The 22,843-nt window shown below is 39.0% G+C and overlaps 1 protein-coding gene across 2 annotated transcripts in view; it reads left to right on the plus strand.

The window, feature by feature from the left end:
• The window catches only part of Negr1 (neuronal growth regulator 1), a 746,019-nt gene that overhangs the window by 280,623 nt on the left and 442,553 nt on the right, over nucleotides 1-22,843 (plus strand). For both annotated transcript variants that reach the window (XM_031375955.1, XM_031375956.1), the window contains exon 2: nucleotides 18,253-18,485. In XM_031375955.1, coding sequence (XP_031231815.1) covers nucleotides 18,253-18,485 — 233 coding nt within the window. The remainder of the gene's footprint in view (nucleotides 1-18,252; nucleotides 18,486-22,843) is intronic.

Here is a 22,843-nt window from a genome sequence, read left to right on the forward strand (position 1 = left end):
AAAAGAAAAAGAAAAAGTACTTAGAAAATGTGGAGAAAGCAGGCTAAAAATCTGGGCTTTTTAACAGTAGATCCTTTGAGAAAAATACATGGGAGCCACTTTTATCCTCCCAAATTAGCATCTGTAAATGCAATAATCAGATCTGATTTAACATATCATTATCCGAGAAATAGGTGCAACTTAATTTCTAAAGGATTTTTAAGTATATTGAATGGAGCCAACCAGGGCAGATTTTCATTATAATGTGGTATCATTATATCTATGATTGCAGGCTAATTCCCCACTTATACGGCCTGACCACTGACCAGGGTAGATCAAGAGGGTTTAATTTCCTTTGTAAATGTTCATTCCTGCTCATTTTACGTGAGAGACTGTAAAATGGTAGTTAAATAAAGGAAGAAATCATTTTAAAGAGGGAGTATGTGAAAGCGCCGCCCCCCCCCCGGGATTTTTGTCATGCTGATTATATATTTCCCCCACCAATCCCCCTGACATAACCATGTAAAACCGGAGTGAAATCATGTTTTCTCATTTGTTTCAAATAACCTTTTAAAGGATGCCAGTGATCAGGCTAACCTTTAGTATTGACAAGTATGCACTAGACTCAGACCTCCAGGAAGGGCGGTAACAAGGCGCGCTTCCCTCAGCCTGTGCTGACATTTTGTGGTTCATCTCCTTCTAAGATACAGTGTCCCACGTTTCATGGAATCATTCCACTGACATGATGACAGTGGTCTTGTTGTTTTCTATATTCCTGGCTTTCTTGTGCACAATAGGTATCAATACCATCCCCAGACTGAAGATTACCATGACATCAGGAGCATGATGTCAAGTTAGCTCAATGGAATGCTCGCCACCATAAGAGACTCCCAACTCTTTGGGGCTCAAATCTTTATTATTTCTTGTCACTTTTTTTGTTTCCTTTTATCTAGGTGCTTTGAGGTAAATACCAACTTTTTATTTCCAATTAGAAATCAGGCATAAATAGCAAATGTGCGGTTAGTATACAGATCCGTAAAAGGTAAGAAAATGGAAGACCTGTATGTTAGTCACTTCTCCTGTAGCTGTGACAAATTACCTGGCAGAAAACACCTGGAAGGAGGAAGGAGGAAGGAATTAGTTTGGCTTCCAGCTCCAGGGGAAGCAGTCCTCTCTGTGGTAAACGTGGTGGTATGAGAGGGTAGAAGCCAGTCACATTAATCCCTAGTCAAAGTGCAGAGACTGAACCGGAAGTGGATCCGGGTTACAAAAATCTGAAGCCCCTCTGCAGTGATCCACTTCCTCTAGCAAGGCTACACGTCTGAAAGCTTCCACAGTCTCCCAAAAATATTCTATCCTCTGAGGACCAGTGTTCAAATACAAAAGTCTAGAGAGGATATTTTACATTCAAACCATAGCACTGCTAAAAAGCATGATGGCCCTACGGGAAATGTAGTAGAAAGGAGTATGCAGGCGTTAAAGCCATCTAACAATTTAATTTGTAGAATATCCTGGTTATGTATGCTCCATGGATGTGGGTGGATAGAAACTTCCTAGAAAGGTCTTCCATGACCTATGCTAATTACGCACACTTCAGTAGAAATGCTGTGCATATGGCACAAGAGGCAAGGAGAACTTCAAAGAGGAATTTAAAATGGACATTAAAGGATCAGTGAAATCCTAAAGTGTGGCAAATAGAATGAGGATGTTTCAGGGAAATCCATCATTAATGGCTCCATGCGGTAATTATTTGGGTCTGAGTTGCCCGTTATATAAAGGTCATTTTGAAAGGTTCTAACAGAAGTAAATGGAAGCTGGGCTGTAAAATATTGTGAACTCCAGGACAATGCCCTTGAATTTGATTCTCTGTGCCATGAGGAGCTGTTTGATGTATAGTGGGAACTAGGTAATACAAGCAGAATTTCAGGAAAATTAATCAGTAGGCAGAATGGCAGGATTGTTGTGAATTTTCCATTTGAGCTTGGCAAAGCCAGACACAACAATGCTGTTTACACATAAAGGTTGCCTGGAAATATTTTATTCACATGGATATTTTATCCAAGATAAATAATTTTGTATTAACATTGAGATAAGTAGAAATTTTCAATTTGTTTCAAACCCAATTAACATCTTCAGTGTAATTGCTGTCATAATTTATTGAGAACAGTTTTAACCACATAGAGTAGTAATCTATTAGTATTCCAAACACTTTTAACATATATACTGTATTCTACTCAACTGTGGAAGAATAAGCACTTCCTAGTTACATATCAGTTTCATACAGCTATTGTTTCAGACCACAGAATCTGGGGCTGGTGAGATGGCTCAGGGAGCAAAGGTGCCTACTGCCACACCCAACAAAAAGAGGATAAAAAGAAGTGAAATACAGATTGTATACTCTCTTGTTTTAAAGCTTTTTTATTATTATTATGTGTTATTCTCTGTCTCTCTCTGTCTCTTTCTCTGTCTCTGTATCTCTGTCTGTCTCTGTCTCTGTCTCTGTCTCTGTATCTCTCTCTCTCTCTCTCTCTCTCTCTCTCATTAGTCAAATTTGGAGCAAGAATTACTAAATACTGGACAGGAGGATGGACACTGGCCAGGTCCATATCTTAGATTCCTAGAGAATGCTGGAGAATTAACATAGGCAGATATGTATAAAGGCAAACCCCACAAGGCTGTGTACTCCCTGTCTTTGTCCAATGGGGGCAAGCATACATCCTGACGTACCTTCTGCCTCCAAGTGATCAAGCACAGCCTCTGCAGTTGGGCAGCCAGGCTTGGTTTACAGAAGTGAAAACATATGACTTGTTATCTTACAAGTAGCAGGCCCCAGCATTCCAGGAAGTCATCTGTCCTTGGGTAAGTGGGGCTCACACTTTTTTCTCTCCTTGAGCAAATAGTGATTAGAGGCTAGAGCCATTGTTATTTTATAGATCTCTTATAGCCCAATAATTGAAACTTAAAACATAACTTTAGCCTTCACAAAACACACACAAACTCAGAGAGAGAGACATGGAGAGACAGAGATAGAGAGACACAGAGAGAGAAACAGAGAGACAGAGACAAAGAGAGAAGACAGAACATGGAATTGAACCAAGGGACTCACTCACCCTTGCTAGGCCACTGATTTACCTCTGAGTTTTCCTCCCAAGTCTATTTTATATTTTTGACTATAAATCCCTACACTAATTTACATTAATTAATAAAACAAGCAATAACACCCAGTTTGGCTCAGTTCTTTTTCATGGACCCTGAACTAATTCTTTGCTTGGATGTGCCTTGGGATTTATGTCAGTGCTTGTGAAACCAGGTTTTAGAGTTAAGATGACCTGTGTGGAGCAAACAGGATGATATGCGGCTTACTTTGGATTTAGTCCTGGTGCAGCAACTACTCCATTTACTCTTCTCTACAGCCTGAATCTCTAAATGAGGTGAATGGGCAGGATAAAACCAGAACTGGAGTGTATACCAGGTACAATCTTGGCTTTACAACAGCATGCTCCATCCCCAGCAACTAATTCTGGATTGCTTTCCCATGCTGAGTTTGAAGTCTAGGAAGTAAGGAGATACTTTTGTGTTATTTCTTTCTCATTTGGAGACCTCATAAATATTCCCCTATTAAATAGTGTGAGTATTCTTGAACATCATTTCCATTGCCTTATCTGCATGAAAGAGAAATTCAAAGTGATACTTGCTGGTCTCTCAGAGACACACATTATCCATGATGATTCCATGGATGTCCACGGGGGAAGACTGATCATATGTAGTGTTGAGAGTTTGCAAACATGAGATTCCTTGTAAGAATTCCATGGTACCAGAATTAAAATCAGAGTCCTTGTCTTCAGGCTTGACTTTTGAGTTACTCTATAACACATAGTATTAATGAAAGTCCCACTCTTCTCTGTAGCTGTACCTTAGACCAAATGCTGTTATATAGTCATCAAAATCCACAGATGGTGAACTTGCAGGACACGGTGTAACCAAAAGGTACTGAGGTTCAGTCTTAGAAACCTTTATCTTCACATCTAACCTCAATTGATGAAAAAAATTGCATCTTTTTATTCACTTTATTTGTGTTTATTATTACTATGTTTGAAAAGACTTTGCTTTTCCCTAGCAAGCACATGGTATGAGCCACAAGGTTCTATCTCCAACACACTGGTTTACTGCTAAACACTCATGAGAACTGAATGTACCCATTTCAGTGTTATCAACACTTACTTACTCACAGGGAGTGATTCAAGCTAAGCATATGAAAACACAGGCTCCCATACCATACTGGTGTGCTTGCAGTTGACTGATCCAGGTGGGAGGTTGCTCATTGCGATCTGTATGGCTGTTGATATCCACTGAAGTGTTATGACAGACAGGATGCTGATGGTTTTAATGAAAAACTCTGGGTGGAAGGTGAACATAAAAGTGAACTTACAAATGCTGAAGTTTATTCTTTCAGTGCTAAGGCTGAAGCCAGACCTCTGCTCCATCACTGATGGCTGTTCCTTGGGGAAGATGCACAGTGAATCTGGCCTGCAGTGTCTTAGATTTCAGGTGAATAGGCAGAAGGCTGGCAGATCCATGTGAGTGTACACATGTAGACCTGTCCACGCTTCAGGGACTGCTGTGCTTCTGTCCAAGCTTCAGAAAGTCTAAAATCTGTCCTCTTAGACATGTCAGGAGACCAGGGGCAGATGCTTTTATTTGTGGCTAGAGAAGGAATGAAGAAGACTCTATAGCTTTGACTCCTGTGCTGTGCTCTGTTAACTGTCCCTAGGTGCACTGACTTCAAGGCAATTGTGAACTGACTTCCCCCATACAAGAGTCTCCTTTCATTCCCAGATTCTTTCTATCTATCTATCTGTCTATCTATCTATCTATCTATCTATCTACCTACCTACTATCTATCTATCTATCTATCTATCTATCTATCTATCTATCTATCTAGTCATTACTCTGGACAGTGGGTATCTCACTGGTATTGAGGGAGATGGGGTTCTTACAGGTTGTTCTGGTCTCTTCTGGACAGAGGCAAACACTTGGATTCCTTTGTACTTACTTTCCTCCTGCTCTCATTCCAACCTTTTTGTTTTACCAAGCTATGAGTTCTCTCAAGAGGCATCTGCTCTTTAGCAAAATTTTAGTAGCAACACTAACTTTATAAAGTACCTTTGTATATTTGAATAGTGTCTTGAGCTTTGCTAAGTACATTTCATAAAGTAAATGATAGAAAAATTGATGGTAATCTCTATTCAGCCATCATGATGTGTGATTGACAGTTACAAGACAGAAGCCTTTTTTTATTGCATTAGTTTATGACTGCACTATGTACTTTTAGGATGTGCTGGTATAGATTTTATTTTTAACGTTTTGATTTTTCCAGTTGCCTGGGTGCAGGCACCTGCAATCCTGGCCTTGCAGGGTAGAAACAGGCAGATTGATAAAGCTGGCTCACCAACTAGCTGAGCTGGAACGAACTTTTCATTCAGAGAAACCTCATGGTATCAGATGGTTCCCTGCCTCCATACATCCAAATAAAATAAAGGAAGTAAAATATTCCTTAATTTTATTTTGATAACAAAAAATAATTAAAATATGAAGAACTTTATTGCAAATAATATAATATGTGGAAGACACACTGTAAACAAAATTTTCAACATGAAATTCTCAAGAATCAAATAATACTTGTCAATGCAATGAAAGACAAATGGGGCATTTGAAATGTGTCATTTCAAATACTTCAAACTATACAGATAATTTCATCAGTTGGTTTTATCTATAAATAATACCTGTTGTATATAACTAACACACCAGACGAAGCAAACTTATAAGCATTAAGAAGAAATGAAGCCACCAGAGGCTGGAAAGCCATTAAGACCTATTATGCATGGGTCCACTCCTTTGAAAAAAATGGATTTGATTAGTGATGAAGCAGGCCTTCCTGCCGCTACATCTGCATTCCACATGCCCAGTGACCATCTCCCCTCCAACACTGTCAGGTGTCTCCTGAGAGTACTCTGAGTACCAGCACAAGAAAAATCTTGGCTGATACCACCAGTCTGCCTCCCAGTGTCTCGAATTAGAAGGCACCAAGGACGAGTGTGCCTTCTTAAAACCATTTTTTTTATTGCTGTTGTTGTTATTGTTGTGGTTATTGTTGTTGAAACAGTTTTCCTGTTCTTCTTAATATTAAATTGCTAAACCTTCAAGTTTTTGTTTGTAAATTTTCTAATATGTGATGTAATATGTGATAGGTAATATTAATACCTACCGTAGTTAATTCCTATGCATTCCTCTTTCCTGAAGTCTGAATCCGAAATTGCTAGACGAGTGTCTCCTTTCAGTGATGCTGCCCATATCTCACAGGAAAAGAAAGCACTTGTGTCTGCCTGGCTCCCATTCCTCTGGCTGCTGTGACTCAAGGTGTCTTCTGCATCTTTATTTTTGACTTCTAGAGCCCTTTACCTGCTCACTCTGTATTACATTGAACCTTTCATCTTTCAGAACTAACCATTGGATCTTGACTATGACTTCCAAGCCTTAAATTCTTTGAATTATGTTGTTATTGACAAAACAATACCAGGAGCTCTGGTAGAGATAATCAAAGTTGATTCTAGAGTGAGTGGATGGATGGATGGATGGATGGATGGATGGATGGATGGATGGACAGGTGATTGGACAGATGGATGTATAGGTAGGAAGATAAATCATTGCAAAGTTAGGTTGATGAAGAAAACATTCAGAACACTATTGTTTTCTGATTCTCCTAAACTGGGAAAATTCCCCCATAGCTCTGGAATCTTCTTTTCTTTACGTACAGAAAACAGACAATAGTATTTCGCTTAATGGTTTTATACAATTTAAATTTCATTTAGTTTATTGTCCCACTTCTCTGGTGTAATATTTTTTTTTAAATGTCCTCATAAACACTTTTTCAAGTCTGTCCCTTATCTATCCTGAACACATATTCATTGCCTAATGAAAGTATTTCAAGCCTGTAACATGTGCATTCATCTGGCTTTCATCACCACAGGTGTTAGAGTAGACCCTTGCTCCTCCCTCTCCATCCTGTGCAGACATACTGCAACCACACAACTACCCTTCCTAGTTTCTTCCTTTCCTCTGTGCTCCTTTTGGTCTCTCACTCTTACTCACCCATCTGTAATTCTGAAAATTATTCCCACCTACAGTCAGCCACCTTACTTGCCTCATTCTCTAGTTGGTTTTCTTATTCTGGAGTGGTGACATATGAGCCACCCTCTTGGTGCTCATCAACCAAGGAACATCTTAGGATGTTATGGTGATCTGTGAGATATTTTGCTTAGTCTCCTTTAAGATTGCCAATGTATTTAGAGCAAAGCATACTATTGTTTCTTTTAATTTTTCAGTTTGTTTACATAGACATCAAAGACATTGAAGTGGGAATGAATTTGGAAAACACTTCCATTCATTTGAAATATTTGTTTCTCTGTAAGATTGGAAAAGTACATTTGATTTACCCTGTTTCCTCTGTTTAAATATAAAAATGGAGTTTAAGGATCTCTGCCCACGTATCCTCACTGTGATGACCAACCCATCTTGCCAGGGCCACACAGCATCTGTTAGATAATGATGACTTTCGGCCATCGCTAAAGATGGCAAGCAAATGTTTTCTATTATGAGTAAGACAATTTGGCATTTGGCAAAATCAAAAGTATAATCTGCCAAAACCAGTTTCCTTTCATTATTGGACTAGTGTGTATTTCAAAGCAAAATTTTATCTATCCATTTATTCATAACTTTATAAAATGCCACTTTAAAATCTATTAGGTATCCATAAAGTCTATATTTTATAGTCTATCCTCCCTCCATGGTTGATACACATAAAATGCAGGCAAGCCTTGAAAAAAACTGAACACAACTGATCTGAATACAAAAAAGATTATTAACTAATGATTTAAAAAAAAAGAATAAGAAGAAAATACAGTAGTTTCTTCCAAGGGCTCATTATTACAGAGGCAAATTAGAGACAGAAAAAAAGATGAATGTATCTAAACAGTTCGGCACACGTGGAATTAGGACAGAATCATGAATGAAGGAACCCGGAAAATAAGAAAGTGAGAAACAATAGGCCTGCATTGATCGATCAGAGCCCATCGTGGGTGCAGTAACAGAATTTGACTGTGGCTGTATTCCTAATGTGATTTTACACTGCAGTTCCTGCTTAACCAACTTGCCAGGCTGCTCAAAAGAATGCCCTATGAAAGATAAGAGAAGTGGATACAGTACATTTCGATTTTCATAAAGGATTCTGACAGCTTCCTGGGAGAGATTAATGGCCAAGGTAGAGAACTGTTGAGAATACAGTATGGGGCCCTTTACATGGGAAACCAATTCAACAATAAAACAGCATCTGAGGATAAGAATATTTCAATAGAAAAAGAATTTCAATTTAAGCCATGATGTTTTGTGGTTTTTGTTTTGTTTATTTTGTAATCCTCCAGTGCCCATTGTTCTTCCATAACCTATCATTTATGTGCCTTTGTACAGCTAATTATGCTGCTCAGATCGGTGCTACACTAACTATAAATTATGCTGAAGTGAGTATCAGCATGTTCAGCAAGGAAAGTGGGTGGACGTGAAGGCTGTGAGTGTCAAACTTGCCTTTTCCTCATGAGGGATTGAACTCTGACTCATGAGGTGGGATCACCGAAGGACAAAACAGTCAGACTATTCCACCAAGGTGCAGGTTATAGGGAAAACAATAACAATATCACATTGGCCGAATCAAATATAAATCCAAGTAGATGAGGTTTAAGCAGCTGAAGCATGGACAATTGCAGCTCAGGCTGCAGTATCTCCGTTTGTTGTGTTTTAATTTTGAGAAAGGCAACTTCTACCACAGGTTTAATGTGGTTTCAGGTCACAGTGTCTTTCATTCAGAGTGTCCTTGGGGCATGGCTTTGGTCTGTGGGAGGGCATGAAGAGGATTCCCAGGCATGGCTCTTTACCTACCTGTGTAAGCAGAAACTAAATCTTAAAATGAGAAAGTCTGGAGGAAAATAAGTGGACAGGAAAGAAGAAAAAGAAACGACTGAGCACTTACATGGTACTCTTAGATGCCCACAGCTTCCAAAGGAGAGTTTGGTCCTACACTGCACAACTAACCTGTAAGTCCACCTGTGAGGTGGCTCATGCTCCTACATGCTACTTACTTCTCAAGTATTTTTCATACAACCTCTGTAGCACAAAGAGTTGAGTCACAGACACTTGTGCCAGACAAATGGGTTGAAAACAGGAGGGAAGAGTAATGATATTGGTATTAAAACGGTAAATACCGGAGACTGTGGGACATTTTATACTAGGGATAATTTTAGCAAGAATTCTTTTACAGGTTCAGTGGAACTTTCACCTGGAAGACCAGTGCCCATGATGCATCACTCTTAGAAGGTAGAAGGCACAAGGAGGGTCACAACAGGTCCACCCATTGCGGAGGTTATTTATAAAAACAGATTTTCTCCCAGTTTCCAATCACAAACACGAAACTCTAGGAAGATTTGATTCTGAGCCTTCTTTTTGCGTAAGCAAAATCAGGACTTCCCCTGCCCCATGTATCCAGATAAATGTCCTCATTAATAGGAACATTATTAACTTCTTAAAGTACAAATATATTTAATAAAAATTTACCATGATACATGTGCTTTGATCAGTTATTTACTATTAATAATAAGACATTTATTTTATTTGGAATATTGTCTTAGAAGTTTTATGATCATAGAGTTATTTTCACACTGGCTTATGTGTTTAATTTTAGAGCAGATAAGATAGACAACAATAAAAGTTGTTAAATATCAAAAATTTTAATTAGGACTAAATTATGTACTAAAAGTGGAAGTAAATTCAGTTTGAGACCAAAAAAAGTAAACCACTAGCTTTTCCTTTAGAAGTAAGACTTATCTATATACTTTATAAAATAAGTGTTAAATAAACATCAAATCACTGTTATTCAGAATTCTTTGGATTCACTTAAAGTGAGAAAAAATTTTTAAATGGGTATATTTATAGTAATATGACGTTACAGGTTTGTAAAGATCATAGTATGGGGTAAACATTCCAGACATGGAATGTTTATGATGGTTCACAGTTTGCACACTAATGTCTTATCAATATTTTCTTCTAGGTTATAGAGTCATGTTGGCCTTGCTTTGAAACCTGATGTTTGATGTAAGACAATATAGCCATTGCTAATTGTATTCTTGCACACACCTGGCTCAATCCTGATATATTAAAGTGGCTAACTTAGACCAAATGACAGCAGTCAGGTAGAGATGCTTAGCAACCCCATCACACAGGTGAGAAAGCTGGGAAAATAGCTTCTTCATGACAGTTTGCCTTTGTCAAAAAAATAATATCTAATAAGATTAAAATTAGAGATTGTGTTCAACTTTATATTTTATTTTAATTTGGGAGGGGATAAAATCAGTTTAAAGTTGTTTCTGGAATGTCCACTAAGATAGTAAACAACCACTTTTCCCTCTGTGTGGTACCCATGTTTATATTTTAAAACATAGCTCATATTGAGTTATGGCTTATTTAGTTTTCTTTAGAGAACAAGTAAATATGCATTAATGACACTTTAGTTAGCAGTTACAAGGTTGGCTTTAATCATTCATGCTGTGAGTCATTATTGTTTATAAAATGAAATCTGTTCTCAAACTACTTTTTACTTGAAAAACTGTAGTTGAGGGAAAAAAAAAGAATTCATTTTGTTATTCCAACATCAGTATTCACAGATACTGAGAAGTAGTGTTTTATTTGGGGCTTGTAGAGTCTGACTGTACATGCACCGCAAGCTGCTTGCCTTATTGACATTGCATATATGCAATGGCAACCCATCTATTGGTTTGAATGCAAAGGATGTTTGATGGGAGTGAGAGAAGCTACTGCATGTGTTCCTTCTGCTTTTGCTACTTGCACTGGGAGTGAGGTCCACACAGAATGCAGAAACAGCAAGGCTTCCATGCAGCTCAGAACTGCAGCTCTGTTCTCTGGGTTTCCACCTTCACTGCCAGCCCCTGATAGGACAAACCCTCCTGCAGGCATCTGAATGTAGGATGCATCTAGCATGCATCCCCATTATAGCTCCTGAGGCAGAAATCCAACTTCTTGCAGAAGCATCTGCCATGGAGACAGCAAAGCAGGCAGAAATCCCCACAGTGGTTTGGAGCACCTGCCAGTTAGCAAAAGACTTGAACTCTTCCAGATTTGGATGTCTCACGTTTGAGGTCATGTGGAGAGAAAGTAAACTTGCTTCACTGAGTTCAAAATTTAAAGTGTGGAAATGACAGGAGTGTCTAACGTGAGACATGTTTAAAGCTATCAGGACAAGGAGACTTGAGTGGGCTTCTCCAGAATGCAAGCCCTCCCCTTCTATGTAAATCAGGGTTTTATATATTTACATTCCAGTTATTGCCCCATTTCCTACCCCCTCATCCCATTGCTCTTCCCCCTTGCCTCCAAGAGGGTGCTTCCCCTTCCCCACAAGGCCTTGCACTTCCCTTGGGCCTCATGTCTCTTGAGGAATAAACTCATCTTCTCCTACTGAGGCCTGACCAGGCAGATCTCTGCTCTGTATATGCCAGGGACCTCAGACCTGCCCATGTATTTTTCTAGTTGGTGGCTCACTCTCTGGGAGCTCCCTGGGCTCTGGGTTAGTTGAGACTGCTGGTCTGCCTATGTGGTCCCTCTCCCCTTCAGCTTCTTTAATCCTTCCCCCAATTAAACGATAGGGGTCCTGACCAGTCCATTGGTTGGGTATAAGTATCTGCATCTGTTTCAGTCAGCTGATGGTAGGGTCTCTCAAGGACAGCCATGCCAAGCTCCCATCTGTAAGCACATCATAGCATCAGTAATAGTGTGAGGCCTTGGTGCCTCACCCTCATGAAATGGATCTGTTGGTCCAGTCATCGGACCTCCTTTCCTTCAATCTCTTCTCCATTTTTGTCCCTGCAGTTCTTTTATACAGGACAATTCTGGATCAGAACTTTTGACTGTGGGTTAGTAACCCAGTCCCTCTACTTGATGCCCTGTCTACTGGAGGTGGACTCTTTGAGTTCCCTCTCCTCAACGTTGGGCATTTTGGCTAAGGTCACCCCCATTGAGTCCTGAGAGTTTCTTACCTCCCTGGGCTCTGGTCCTTTCCAGAGGGTTCCCCTCCTGAGGCTGCTTATTTCCATTCATTCTCTTGACCCTCTGGGATTCTCCCCTGTAGCCCCCTTCTTCCCCTGTCCCATGGATAGGTAGGATTAACATGGTAAAAATGACCACCTTACCAATAGCAATCTTCAGATTCAATGCAATCCCCATCAAAATTCCAACACAATTCTTCACAAACATGGAAAGAGAAATTGTCAACTTCATTTGGAAAAAACAAATAACTCAGAATAGCTAAAACAATTCTCAACAATATAAGAACTTCTGAGGGAAATCACCATCTCTGACATCAAACTGTACTTCAAAGCAATAGTGATAAAAACTACATGATATTTGTACAGAGACAGACAGGTTGATCAATGGAATAGAATCGAAGACTCAGAGGTAGACCCACATACCTATGGACACTTGATCTTTGACAAAGAAGCCAACAAACATACTATGGAAAAAAGAAAATATCTTCAATAAATGGTACTGATCTAAGTGGCAGTCTGTGTGTAGGAGAATGAAAATAGACCCATATTTATCACGTTGCACAGAGCTCAAGTCCAAATAGATCAAGAACCTCAACATAAAACCAGATACACTGAATCTAATAGAAAAGAAAGATTATGGCTTTCAGTTCTTTGCCCATTTATAGACTATCACAAAGGATAACTTGAATAAAATATATACAATATAGATTTTCTTCTTTTACAGAACAAGAAATCAATGTTATTTGTGTTAGTAATTTTTCCTTATACTATAGGAGAAGCAAATACATCTTTAACGTGGTATCATTCCCATGAAGAGTGAGTGTGCAGATCCCATCAATAATACTGAGTACAGGGCTGGATACTTAATATGCATGTACTGTATTAATGATATTTTATCCATCACAGATTTCAATATGCATGCCATCTAGAATTATTCCTTTGCTCTGTGACTATTTTTCTCATTGTGAATGGTCATAGCAGTAATGCTTGACCATACCCACATACCTCAAAGACTTGTCAGGTCAGAATGAAAAATACATAATATGCTTAGTGACAGAAGTATCTGTCACCTGATAATGCCTCGGGAAGTTATCATGAGGATTATATAGGGTTTTGTAAATTTTGATGTGCCTTTGAAAATTCTCTGACATGTTTAGACTTTGTGATGCAAACACATAGAGATGTTTATGTGGCAGGCATTCTGTGGTACAATGAAGAGAGCAGTGTGGCTAACTGGTATACCCTTTCACTACAGTCATCCTCAAGTAGCTTCGATTGGAAGTGGGGTATTATTCCTTCCTCTTTTCCTTTCGTTAATCAACACATTGTGAGGAAATTGACTTATCTTTACAGAGATAATCAGCCTTCCTCCATGGTGTCATATGATGGGATGCCTCAATATGAAGAAGTTGTTCTTCTGCAGTCATGTGACTTTTTTTTTTCTTAGCAGAATTTTAGACTGTGATAGGAACATATTAAGCTAAATTTCACTGAGTTCCCTGATTCCCACCTTCAGGATTTGATCCCCACAGGAGCAGTATTTTCATCAGAATCTACTAGAATTGTTTCACCAGTGGGAACAGCTAGGACTTCATACCCAGCCAGCCCAGAGCTTCCCATCTTAACATCATCTGCAAAGAAACTTACTTAAAGAGTTCAGAGGAGCAAAGCATTCCTCAGCCTGGATTTGTAAGATTAACAGCCAAAGCAAAGTGGAATATATCACACTCATGTTTCATACATTTTCCAATACCCACGTTTGTCACCATGAATGTGAAATACACTGACTGACTAACTGATAATATAAGCCTCTGCGTGTATTTGGTGGGGGAAATAACACAGCTTGTGCTGAGTGTATTCGGGGGTCTTCTTTCTTCATTTCCCAACAAAGCCAGTAGCCTAGCAGGTTTTCTTTTAAATGGAAAAAAATTTTTTTTCTAGAAAGACACACTATACTTAATAAAATAAATGTTCAGTCTAGAACATTTTACTTGGATTATTTGTCTATTCTTCAAAGTGATCCTGAGAATACAATCCAGAGACATAAAACCATGAGGCTTTGGTCAGAGAATAGGTGTCACCACCTCCTCTATCCATTTACTGCACTTAATGTTCACACTAGGCCAGAGAATAGGCATTACCTCACCTTATTATTACCACCACATTCTTACATTACCAGTCCCTTCCTTTGCGTGCATATCCCTGCAAAATGAACCAGAACTGTCTACAATGCCACAAGCTATGTCATTATGGCTTATGATTCATTTTTCAGGTCCCAAGCTGTCTGTCTCTTTCTGTATCTGTGAAGCAAAGTAGTACCTGACTCACTCATCTGATGATGTAAAGTGTCTAAAACATTCTACATAGCATCTCTTGGTTTGGAAAGCTCGCCAAGGCAAACAGTACTGCTGTGACTTACTTCAGATCTTTCAATGTGTGATCAGCTTAGACAAGATTTCTCAACCCGTGGTTCGTGACCCCTTTGGGGTCACATATCAGATATTTACATTACAGTTCATAACAGTAGTAAAACTACAGTTATGAAGTAGCCACAAAACAATGTTATGGTTGGAGGTCACTACAACATGAGGAACTGTATTTAAGGGCTGTAGCATTATGAAGGTTAAGAACAACTGGCTTGGACTTTCCCCTGATGCCTCCCCATGTCTGCCCATCACTCTTCTGTTTAGTCAGGTAAACCACATGTCCAATAAGGATTCTGGGAGGGGTGTTGGGTGATGTAGTAAATATGCACCTTAAACAATTTAGTGATAATACTAGTAAAATATGGAAGTAGTAACAGAGAACGCTAGTGGAAGAGACTTCCTGTGACATAAGTAACTTTTGCCAACTCCCTGGGGCAATTGCTCCTGGCTGGCTGAGAACAGCCACAGAGAAACAATCAGCACGGTAGGCTAGGGTCAGAAATACCTCAATACCCAGGACGTGTTAGAGACCACTGGGAATCATGGCTTTCTTTAGAGAAATAGGAGGGCTTGATTTGACCTGATTTAAGTGTTAGAGTTTCCCTCTGTCTTGTCTGCAGAAGGAATCTGGTTGCATGTTTGTAGGCAGGGACACACATTCAGAATATTTCCCACCCTTTTCTGGGCAACTGGGGATGTGCTGTGTCATTTGCATTGTAAATCCCATATAGACCAGGTTTTATGGAGATTTTAAGTTGTTGACTCCAAGTTGTTTTGTCATAAAGCAAAAGGTTTTGCTTACTAAAGGTCAGAAGAATAAGTATGTATCATAATATCTCAGGTGGCTCTCACTCTCATCCCACCATACCTGGTCCACTTCCACTCCTTAGTTAATTTCTGTTGTTTTTTTGTTTGTTTTTTGTTTTTGTTTTTGTTTGTTTGTTTGTTTGTTATGAGACAGGGTTTCTCTATGTAGCCCTGGCTGTCCTGGAACTCACTCTGTAGACCAGGCTATCCTCGAACTCAGAAATCCGCCTGCCTCTGCCTCCCAAATGCTGGGATTAAAGGCGTGTGCCACCACCACCCGGCCTTAGTGAATTTCTAACACACCAGCTAACTGTGTATGTTGTAAAGGAAAATGCTTTCATGGAGGACAACACAGGGAAGAATGATCAGGAAAACCAGGAACTCTCATTATTCTCAAAGACTCCATATACTCATGCTAAATCTAACACACACACACACACACACACACACACACATGTGAGTGTGAACCTGGCCTGTTTAACACATTTTCTGCAATCATTGACTTAACCTTAAAGCTATATGCATTCATTGCCCACATCCTTTGAGTTTAGAAACTCCCATGACATACCTAAGCCTGATTACCAGTCCATTTGTGTATACAGTAGTTTTAGTTGGTGCATTTCCTGTGATTGAGAAGAAAGGTATTGAATTGCAAGGAACTGATCAAAAGTCATATTTTTGACTGACTCTCATTTTCCTGAGCATGTGTCAGGAAGAGGGTTGGTTTGGAGCCAGTGACAGTTATGGACTGTGGTTCTCCCAGCCAAGGGCACACAGCAGAACAGAGACTATTTCTCTGTTTTGCTTGGCAAAGGTCAGTGTCTCTCCATGGTGGCCTCTGCTACACCAGAACAAGAGATGAAGTTTAAGGCTGGGTGTGCCAGTTACTCCGGGGAGTCCTCTTGACCTCAGAGGCAAGCAAAGCTTTGTTGGTCTCTAGAGAAAGGGAGATGCCCAGCAGAGTCGCCAAATTGGACTTCCATGGGAAAATACCCATTCATAATTAATTTTCTGCTTCCTTTAGAATAAACAGGTTTAGCAATCGGTCACATTTGGTAAATAAGAAATTACTCGCAGTAACATCTGCAACATTCTAATCACCTTTCCACTTCCAAAACCATCTTGAAAAGTCTTTGATCTACATTGCATCATCAGATGTGGATTTAAAAAAAAAAGTCCTGATTACAAATGCGGTTCTACAACCCACCCACCAATGGAGTGTCTTAGGGAAGTCATTTAACCTACACATCTTGATTTATTTTCTAAAGATAAAAGATGTGGCAAGCCTTATCCTCCAGGGCTGTGTTAAGCACCCTATACTAAATGTAGAGAGTTCAGCATGACACTAGCATGGATATTATCTTGTTTAATGAGAAAACTGTCCCCTCTATCTTCTTTCTGTATATTATTAAGAATTAATACATTGCAATTGTTGAATTATAACATTAAGGAGATTTTATTTTCTTCATTGAAGACAAGGAAAAGCTTTTCAATTAAAAATGACCTTTACAACCCCTACTGCTTTGGATTCTGCAGATGAGGAAGCTGACTGCAAATTAGATTCTTCTAGAACTTTCACCCCCTGATTCGTTTCTTAAACCTGGTAGTGGCTGCCAGTTGCCTTCAACTTGCAATTTTGTAGCAATCTCAGATTCTGTGTTCAATCCCCTAAGGCGTTCTTTGGAAATGCTGTCAGACTGTTCAGTTATACGAAATCTCCTTCTCCAGCTATACTTTGTACTCATTTAAGAAAACTAGCCTTTAATTTGTAACAGAACCTTTTAAATGAATTCCTGTATTTCAGACCTCAGTCAAAATCACTGGCCTGTGATCCAGACCTTCTGCTTCTGGCTCTTCCTGCTGCCTTCTATTGAACATAGGACTATGCTTCTGAATCTTGTTCTGGAATCTGATTTGGGGTCTGGCTTCAGGTCTCACCTTATGATACACTAACTGTCACCAAGCCTGCTGCCTTTGGTCTCCATCATCCCATTGTTCATCTCTCCTACACCACACATCTTGCTCATTTCTAGTTTAGTGCATCTGGCTCTTTCACCTTAAGACCTACAGAGTGGTATCTGTGATACCATGACTTGACACCCCTCTGAACTTCTCAGATAGCTCATCTTCCAGGAAGTCTTGCAATATCCAGCTCGGCACTCTTTTGGGCCTGAGAAGTATAGGTTTCTCATGCACCTGTGTCTGATTTCACTGATCTATCTTCTCTGTACACTCACAGCAGACTGCTTACCTGTCTTTGTCACTAGACAGCAGCTTCTAGAGAACAAGGATTATGCACACCCCAGCAATAAATAGGGATGTAGTAGCAGTTTGTCAATAAATAAATGACTCACAGGAAAAAAAATAAAGTTAGTAAATACTTTATTGAAAAGACAAGACAGCTTTGTCACTAAAGATCTTACACTGATGACAGCAGCAGTTTGGTAAAAATAGCTTAAACCTTGTAAATTTTTGGTTAATGTTCAATTTACAAGCTTGATACTTGCCAGGTTTTCTTAGAATTATTAGCTATGTGGTGCTCTTATGCTTACTGTAGCTGGTACATTTCATCAAGAGCTAGACCAGCTCAAAGATGACATTCTAAGACCTCTGGTACTTCCTAGAGTGTCAAAGAAGTGTGATTTCATGTAGAAATGTGATACATAGATTTCATTTATATTTATTAATCATTATATAAACAGAGAGAATGTGAAGAGAGTTTGGTTCTGAACTGAAGCACAGGTATACACATACAACAAAGATGCTGTTATTCATTCTCATTTTGATTAACCGTCTCTCATTCTTCCTTCCCTCCTTCCCTCCTTCCCTCCATTCCTCTTTCTCTCCCTTCCTTCCTCCATCCCTCCCTCCTTGTCTAGGTGTTACTTGGAAGATGGAGCATCAAAGGGAGCCTGGCTCAATAGGTCAAGTATCATTTTTGCTGGAGGTGACAAGTGGTCAGTGGACCCTCGAGTTTCTATTTCCACATTGAATAAAAGAGACTACAGCCTCCAGATACAGAATGTCGATGTGACAGATGATGGCCCATACACCTGCTCTGTGCAGACCCAACACACACCGCGGACAATGCAAGTTCATCTCACTGTGCAAGGTGAGTGTTTCCTGGCGAGCTTCTTGGGAGGGATGAGCTTGAAATGAAATAATGAGATAGTAAAAGACCCATGTTCCAGAAGGGCTACCTTGTGGAATTTCTGTGTGAACTATTTAGCATTGGTATTGAGTTGACTCAGAAACAGCTATCAGTATTCAAGAATGTTTTGTCATTATCCTGTGAATTATCTTCTAGTTTCCATTAAAGGGTAATGACGATTTAAATCCAGGAATCCCCACTTACAAGAACAGGCAGTGGCCATTAACACCACATTATGATTTTTGTATGTGATATATTTCATATCTTCCCTTGAGTCATCTCTGAAATAAATCTTGGAGAATCCATAATTGATACATTAAAATAAGTACTTAAAAACCCAGAGCAGATATGATGAAAAGTAAAAGGGTCGTGAATTGTGAGTGGTAATTCTAAAAGCTGCCTCCCCAACCTTCCTGAACATTTTCTCTCTTCTTGCATTTGAGTGAAAATGAAAAGCATAACCTTCTAGAGTAACTCAAGTTAAGTATAAATACAGAGTAATTGGAAAGCTTTTCACAGTGCATTATGTCTCATTGAGCTTCAGCAGATAACCACACTAGTCAACTAATAATCTGTAAAAACATTGTTTGTCCCAATTTCATACTTAGCGTAATAGCCCTGGGTTCTGCCAATGTATGTACCCTTCAAGAAAACATATGACTTTAATCCAAGAAGGGTAAAACATGCATAATTTGTACCTTACATAATACACTTGTCCTATAAATGTATGTGTTGTCTTCATGGAAATGTTTTGTTCTCTGGATCTCAAAACAATGCTGTAGTAATCACTAGTAAAGTTAGTAACAAAATAGATGATGGCATGTCCCATCCCAGGATTTGGTGCCTGGTGACGCTGAATGGGAGACTCATTGTTGCTATCTTCACACATCTCCCTCAAGGCTGGATCTGAATTTGGTTTATGGGTTAATGCCTCAACACAGCGTTCATCTATAACCTTTGTAAATGACCTCTATTCCCTCATATACCGGAAGAGCCTCAATGCAAACAAAACTTCAATTGCTATTAAATATTTCAGTCACAATGGGGTTCAACTACTTAATTCTACAATTTGGTTTAAGGAGACAGTTTAAAATGGAAACCTAACCACTAGATTGTAGATTGTTACCTTCTGCAGTGATGTGTGGTTTTCAAAGTCAGATTTTCACAAGATTCTACCTGGTTTTATAAGATGGATGTCTGAGGTAGGTGGTCAGTGTTCTAGCACTTGCTTTACCACTGACCTACATCTACAGTCCAGAGGCCATCTTTTCATGGGGATTATACGAGAAATCTAAAGGGTAGGGTTTGGTCTGACTTCAAAGTGGATGCAAAATTGCAAAGCACAGAAACATCTCATCTCTGGACTTTTTCTGGTCTCTTCTCTTCTTTGCCTTTTTATTCAAATTTCCAGAAAAAAAAATGTATGCTGGGTCTTTTTTATTCTGAAAGGAAATATTTGGATAGCAATGTATAGAACAGTCCGGATGTGACATTGGCTTGTCCTTTGCAACCTGGAGGTTTCCATGCTATATTTTTCAATATTTCTGGGTGTATCCCAAATTCGTTCTCTCTCCCCTGTGTCACACCCATGTAAACTGGACAATGGGATGCATGCTCTGTCCTAGCACCTATTTATGTCTACTGGTGTTGACTTTCAACTTTTTACTGTAGAGGCTGTATTACACTATTAAACACTTTTAAAGAGATTGCATGCCTTCTCAGATAATCCTAGTTTCTGCAGGTCATTTGGTGTTCATAACCCCTGAGCAGTGACAAATGTGCTTGCTGAATGCTTGATGGTATATTTTGTTCCTTTAGAAATAGAAAATCCATGCAACTGTTTTGAAGGTATGTCATGAAATCAAATTAAAAGCTAATAATTTTACAGTATTTATGAACATAATTACTTATTATAAGTTGATTGGCATGTGGGACATTTTCCAATTACATTAATAAAGCTCATGGAATACATTAATAGGCTTGTCAGTCAACTCAAGAACTAAATAAATGCCATAAAATGTTAATCCTACTTAAGTAACATTTCTTCTCAATGAGCAAAAATAAGTGGATGTGCATAGACACTTGGGCTTATCTGGATAATTTAGAAGAATGTATGGCTCTTTGCCAAATGATTTGCCAATCCTTTACTCACCAAGATAAACTGAGCAATTGCTGCAAGAATGCATACATTGTGTCTGTTACACTGCTGTCAACAAAGCTTGTTCTCATTGGGTAATCTTGTAGTTAGGTGACTTGGATTTTAAAACATTATTTTTGGAAGTAGATAAACAAAGAGAGGCTCTTATTTACCAGGTAGCACATAGGGGACTTTCTTGATGGAATTTATTGGTGCTGTTGATGGCTTTAAATTGTTTATTAAACAACTGAATAACAAAGAAGAATGGCAAATTGGCATATCTATATTCTAATACAGAATTTGCCCCAACAAAGTGCATAATTGTCTTACTACTAATTTCTAACTTGAAAAACTAGTCAGGCCCTTGAGTTAAACTCAGGAAATTAAAAATGTACTGTGTCATAGTTGTTATTAAGGTAGAAAAATTAGCAAATGTATTCAATAAGGAAATTAATATTTTATTGATATCTATAATATAACACTGATAAATTGAAATCTCTAATCATGTGAAATTTCTAATTATGTGAAGCAATGCTAAGTAAAAATAATAATAATATGTAGTGATGAAAAACTGGCTTCAAGTCAGAGGTCCCAGTGTTAATTCTGGATGATAGAAAAATTAAAATCTAATTGATGCTCATTTAGAAATCAGATTTCACATTTTCTACTTTGCATATTCCAAAATGCCTAATTCAAGGGGTGCCGGAAAGACATAGGTACATAGGAAAGAGAAAACAGGCTCTCAAAGATGGTGGATTTGCGTTACCAAAGGAGTCTATGAGGAGAAATATTAGGAAGGTATGAGACCAATAAGGAAAATGGGAGGACTCAGGGGCCCTATAAGACACTCAAGCCAGTGCAACCTATTTAAGGGACTTGTAGCCCTTAGGCCTCCCTTATACAGGAGGGATAAAGCTGATACCTCACATTTCTTCTTGTCATGAATTAACTTCTTTGCGCAAAGTAACCAACTCAGCAATATCCAGTGTGTGACCTGTGTGTGATCACTTCCCTCCCTGTGACAACATGACTGAAAGAACTATTCATATTGGCTCACGGTTTCAGAGGCATCATTCCATCATGGTGGGAAAGATGTGATGCTTCAAGGCAAACCACATCATAATAGTTAGGAAGCAGAAAAACAAAATAGGGGTGCCACAAAGAAAGATTCACCCCCACAGGACATACTAGAAGACCTATTTCTCCCAATCAGATCCTACCTCTCATGTTCACAAAGCCCCAATAATCCAATTGCTTTTATCAAGCAATTTATTAGGTCAGTGCCCTTCTAAGTTCATCTTCCCAGAAAGCACCCTCAGAGATGCATTCACTCCAATGTGCATAGTTCTTTGGGTGGGAGTTATCAATCCAATTAAATAATGAAATGAACTATCATAAGTCCATTCTGTCAACTTGAAACTCAAACACATCACTTTCAAATCATAACACCACACCTTTTGCACCCCCATCCTGACTCACATCTGCCTGTGAGGCAAAGACCTCACAGAACAACTTTAAGGATCAAAGTCTTAACAGTTCCAACATTTTTCTTTTTTTTTTCTTTTTGGGGTATTGTTAAGTATTTTACTTATAATTATATATAAATTACACATCATATTTCAAGAGAAAATTAAAAGAGTAGTACAGCTAACCATTGCTCCATGCCACCTCCCACTGCTTATAATATTTTCACCATACACGCTTTTTAATGTAAGCAAGAGATATGCTTTGCCTGTAAGCACTCCAGTATGTACAGCTCCATATAGACAGAGGCTCATCTATCTATTGAAACATCCTCACAGGTGATGGTGTAAGGTCTTAGATGAGAGCTATTATTTTCACCCTCCTTAAAAGGCAACAATGGGAATGTACCTTTGAGGTATTATTTCCTTTTTTCCTTTTTTATTATTATTTTCTTTAGTTACAGGTCATAGCTAGTATCCCAGTAATTAAACCACCAACCAAAGAGTACACATGGTGGTACTAATAGCTCCAACAGCATATCTATAGCAGAGAATGGCCTACTCAGTCATCAATGGGAGGAGAGGCCCTTGGCCCTGTGAAGGGTCTACACCCCAGTGTAGGGAAATGCCAGGGCCAGGAAGCAGGAGAAGGTGGGTTAGTGAGCAGGGGAAGGGGGAGGGAACAGGTTTTTTTTTTTTTGTTTTTTGTTTTTTGTTTT

Source organism: Mastomys coucha, unplaced genomic scaffold, assembly GCF_008632895.1.
Source record: "Mastomys coucha isolate ucsf_1 unplaced genomic scaffold, UCSF_Mcou_1 pScaffold16, whole genome shotgun sequence".
Lineage (NCBI taxonomy): Eukaryota > Metazoa > Chordata > Mammalia > Rodentia > Muridae > Mastomys > Mastomys coucha.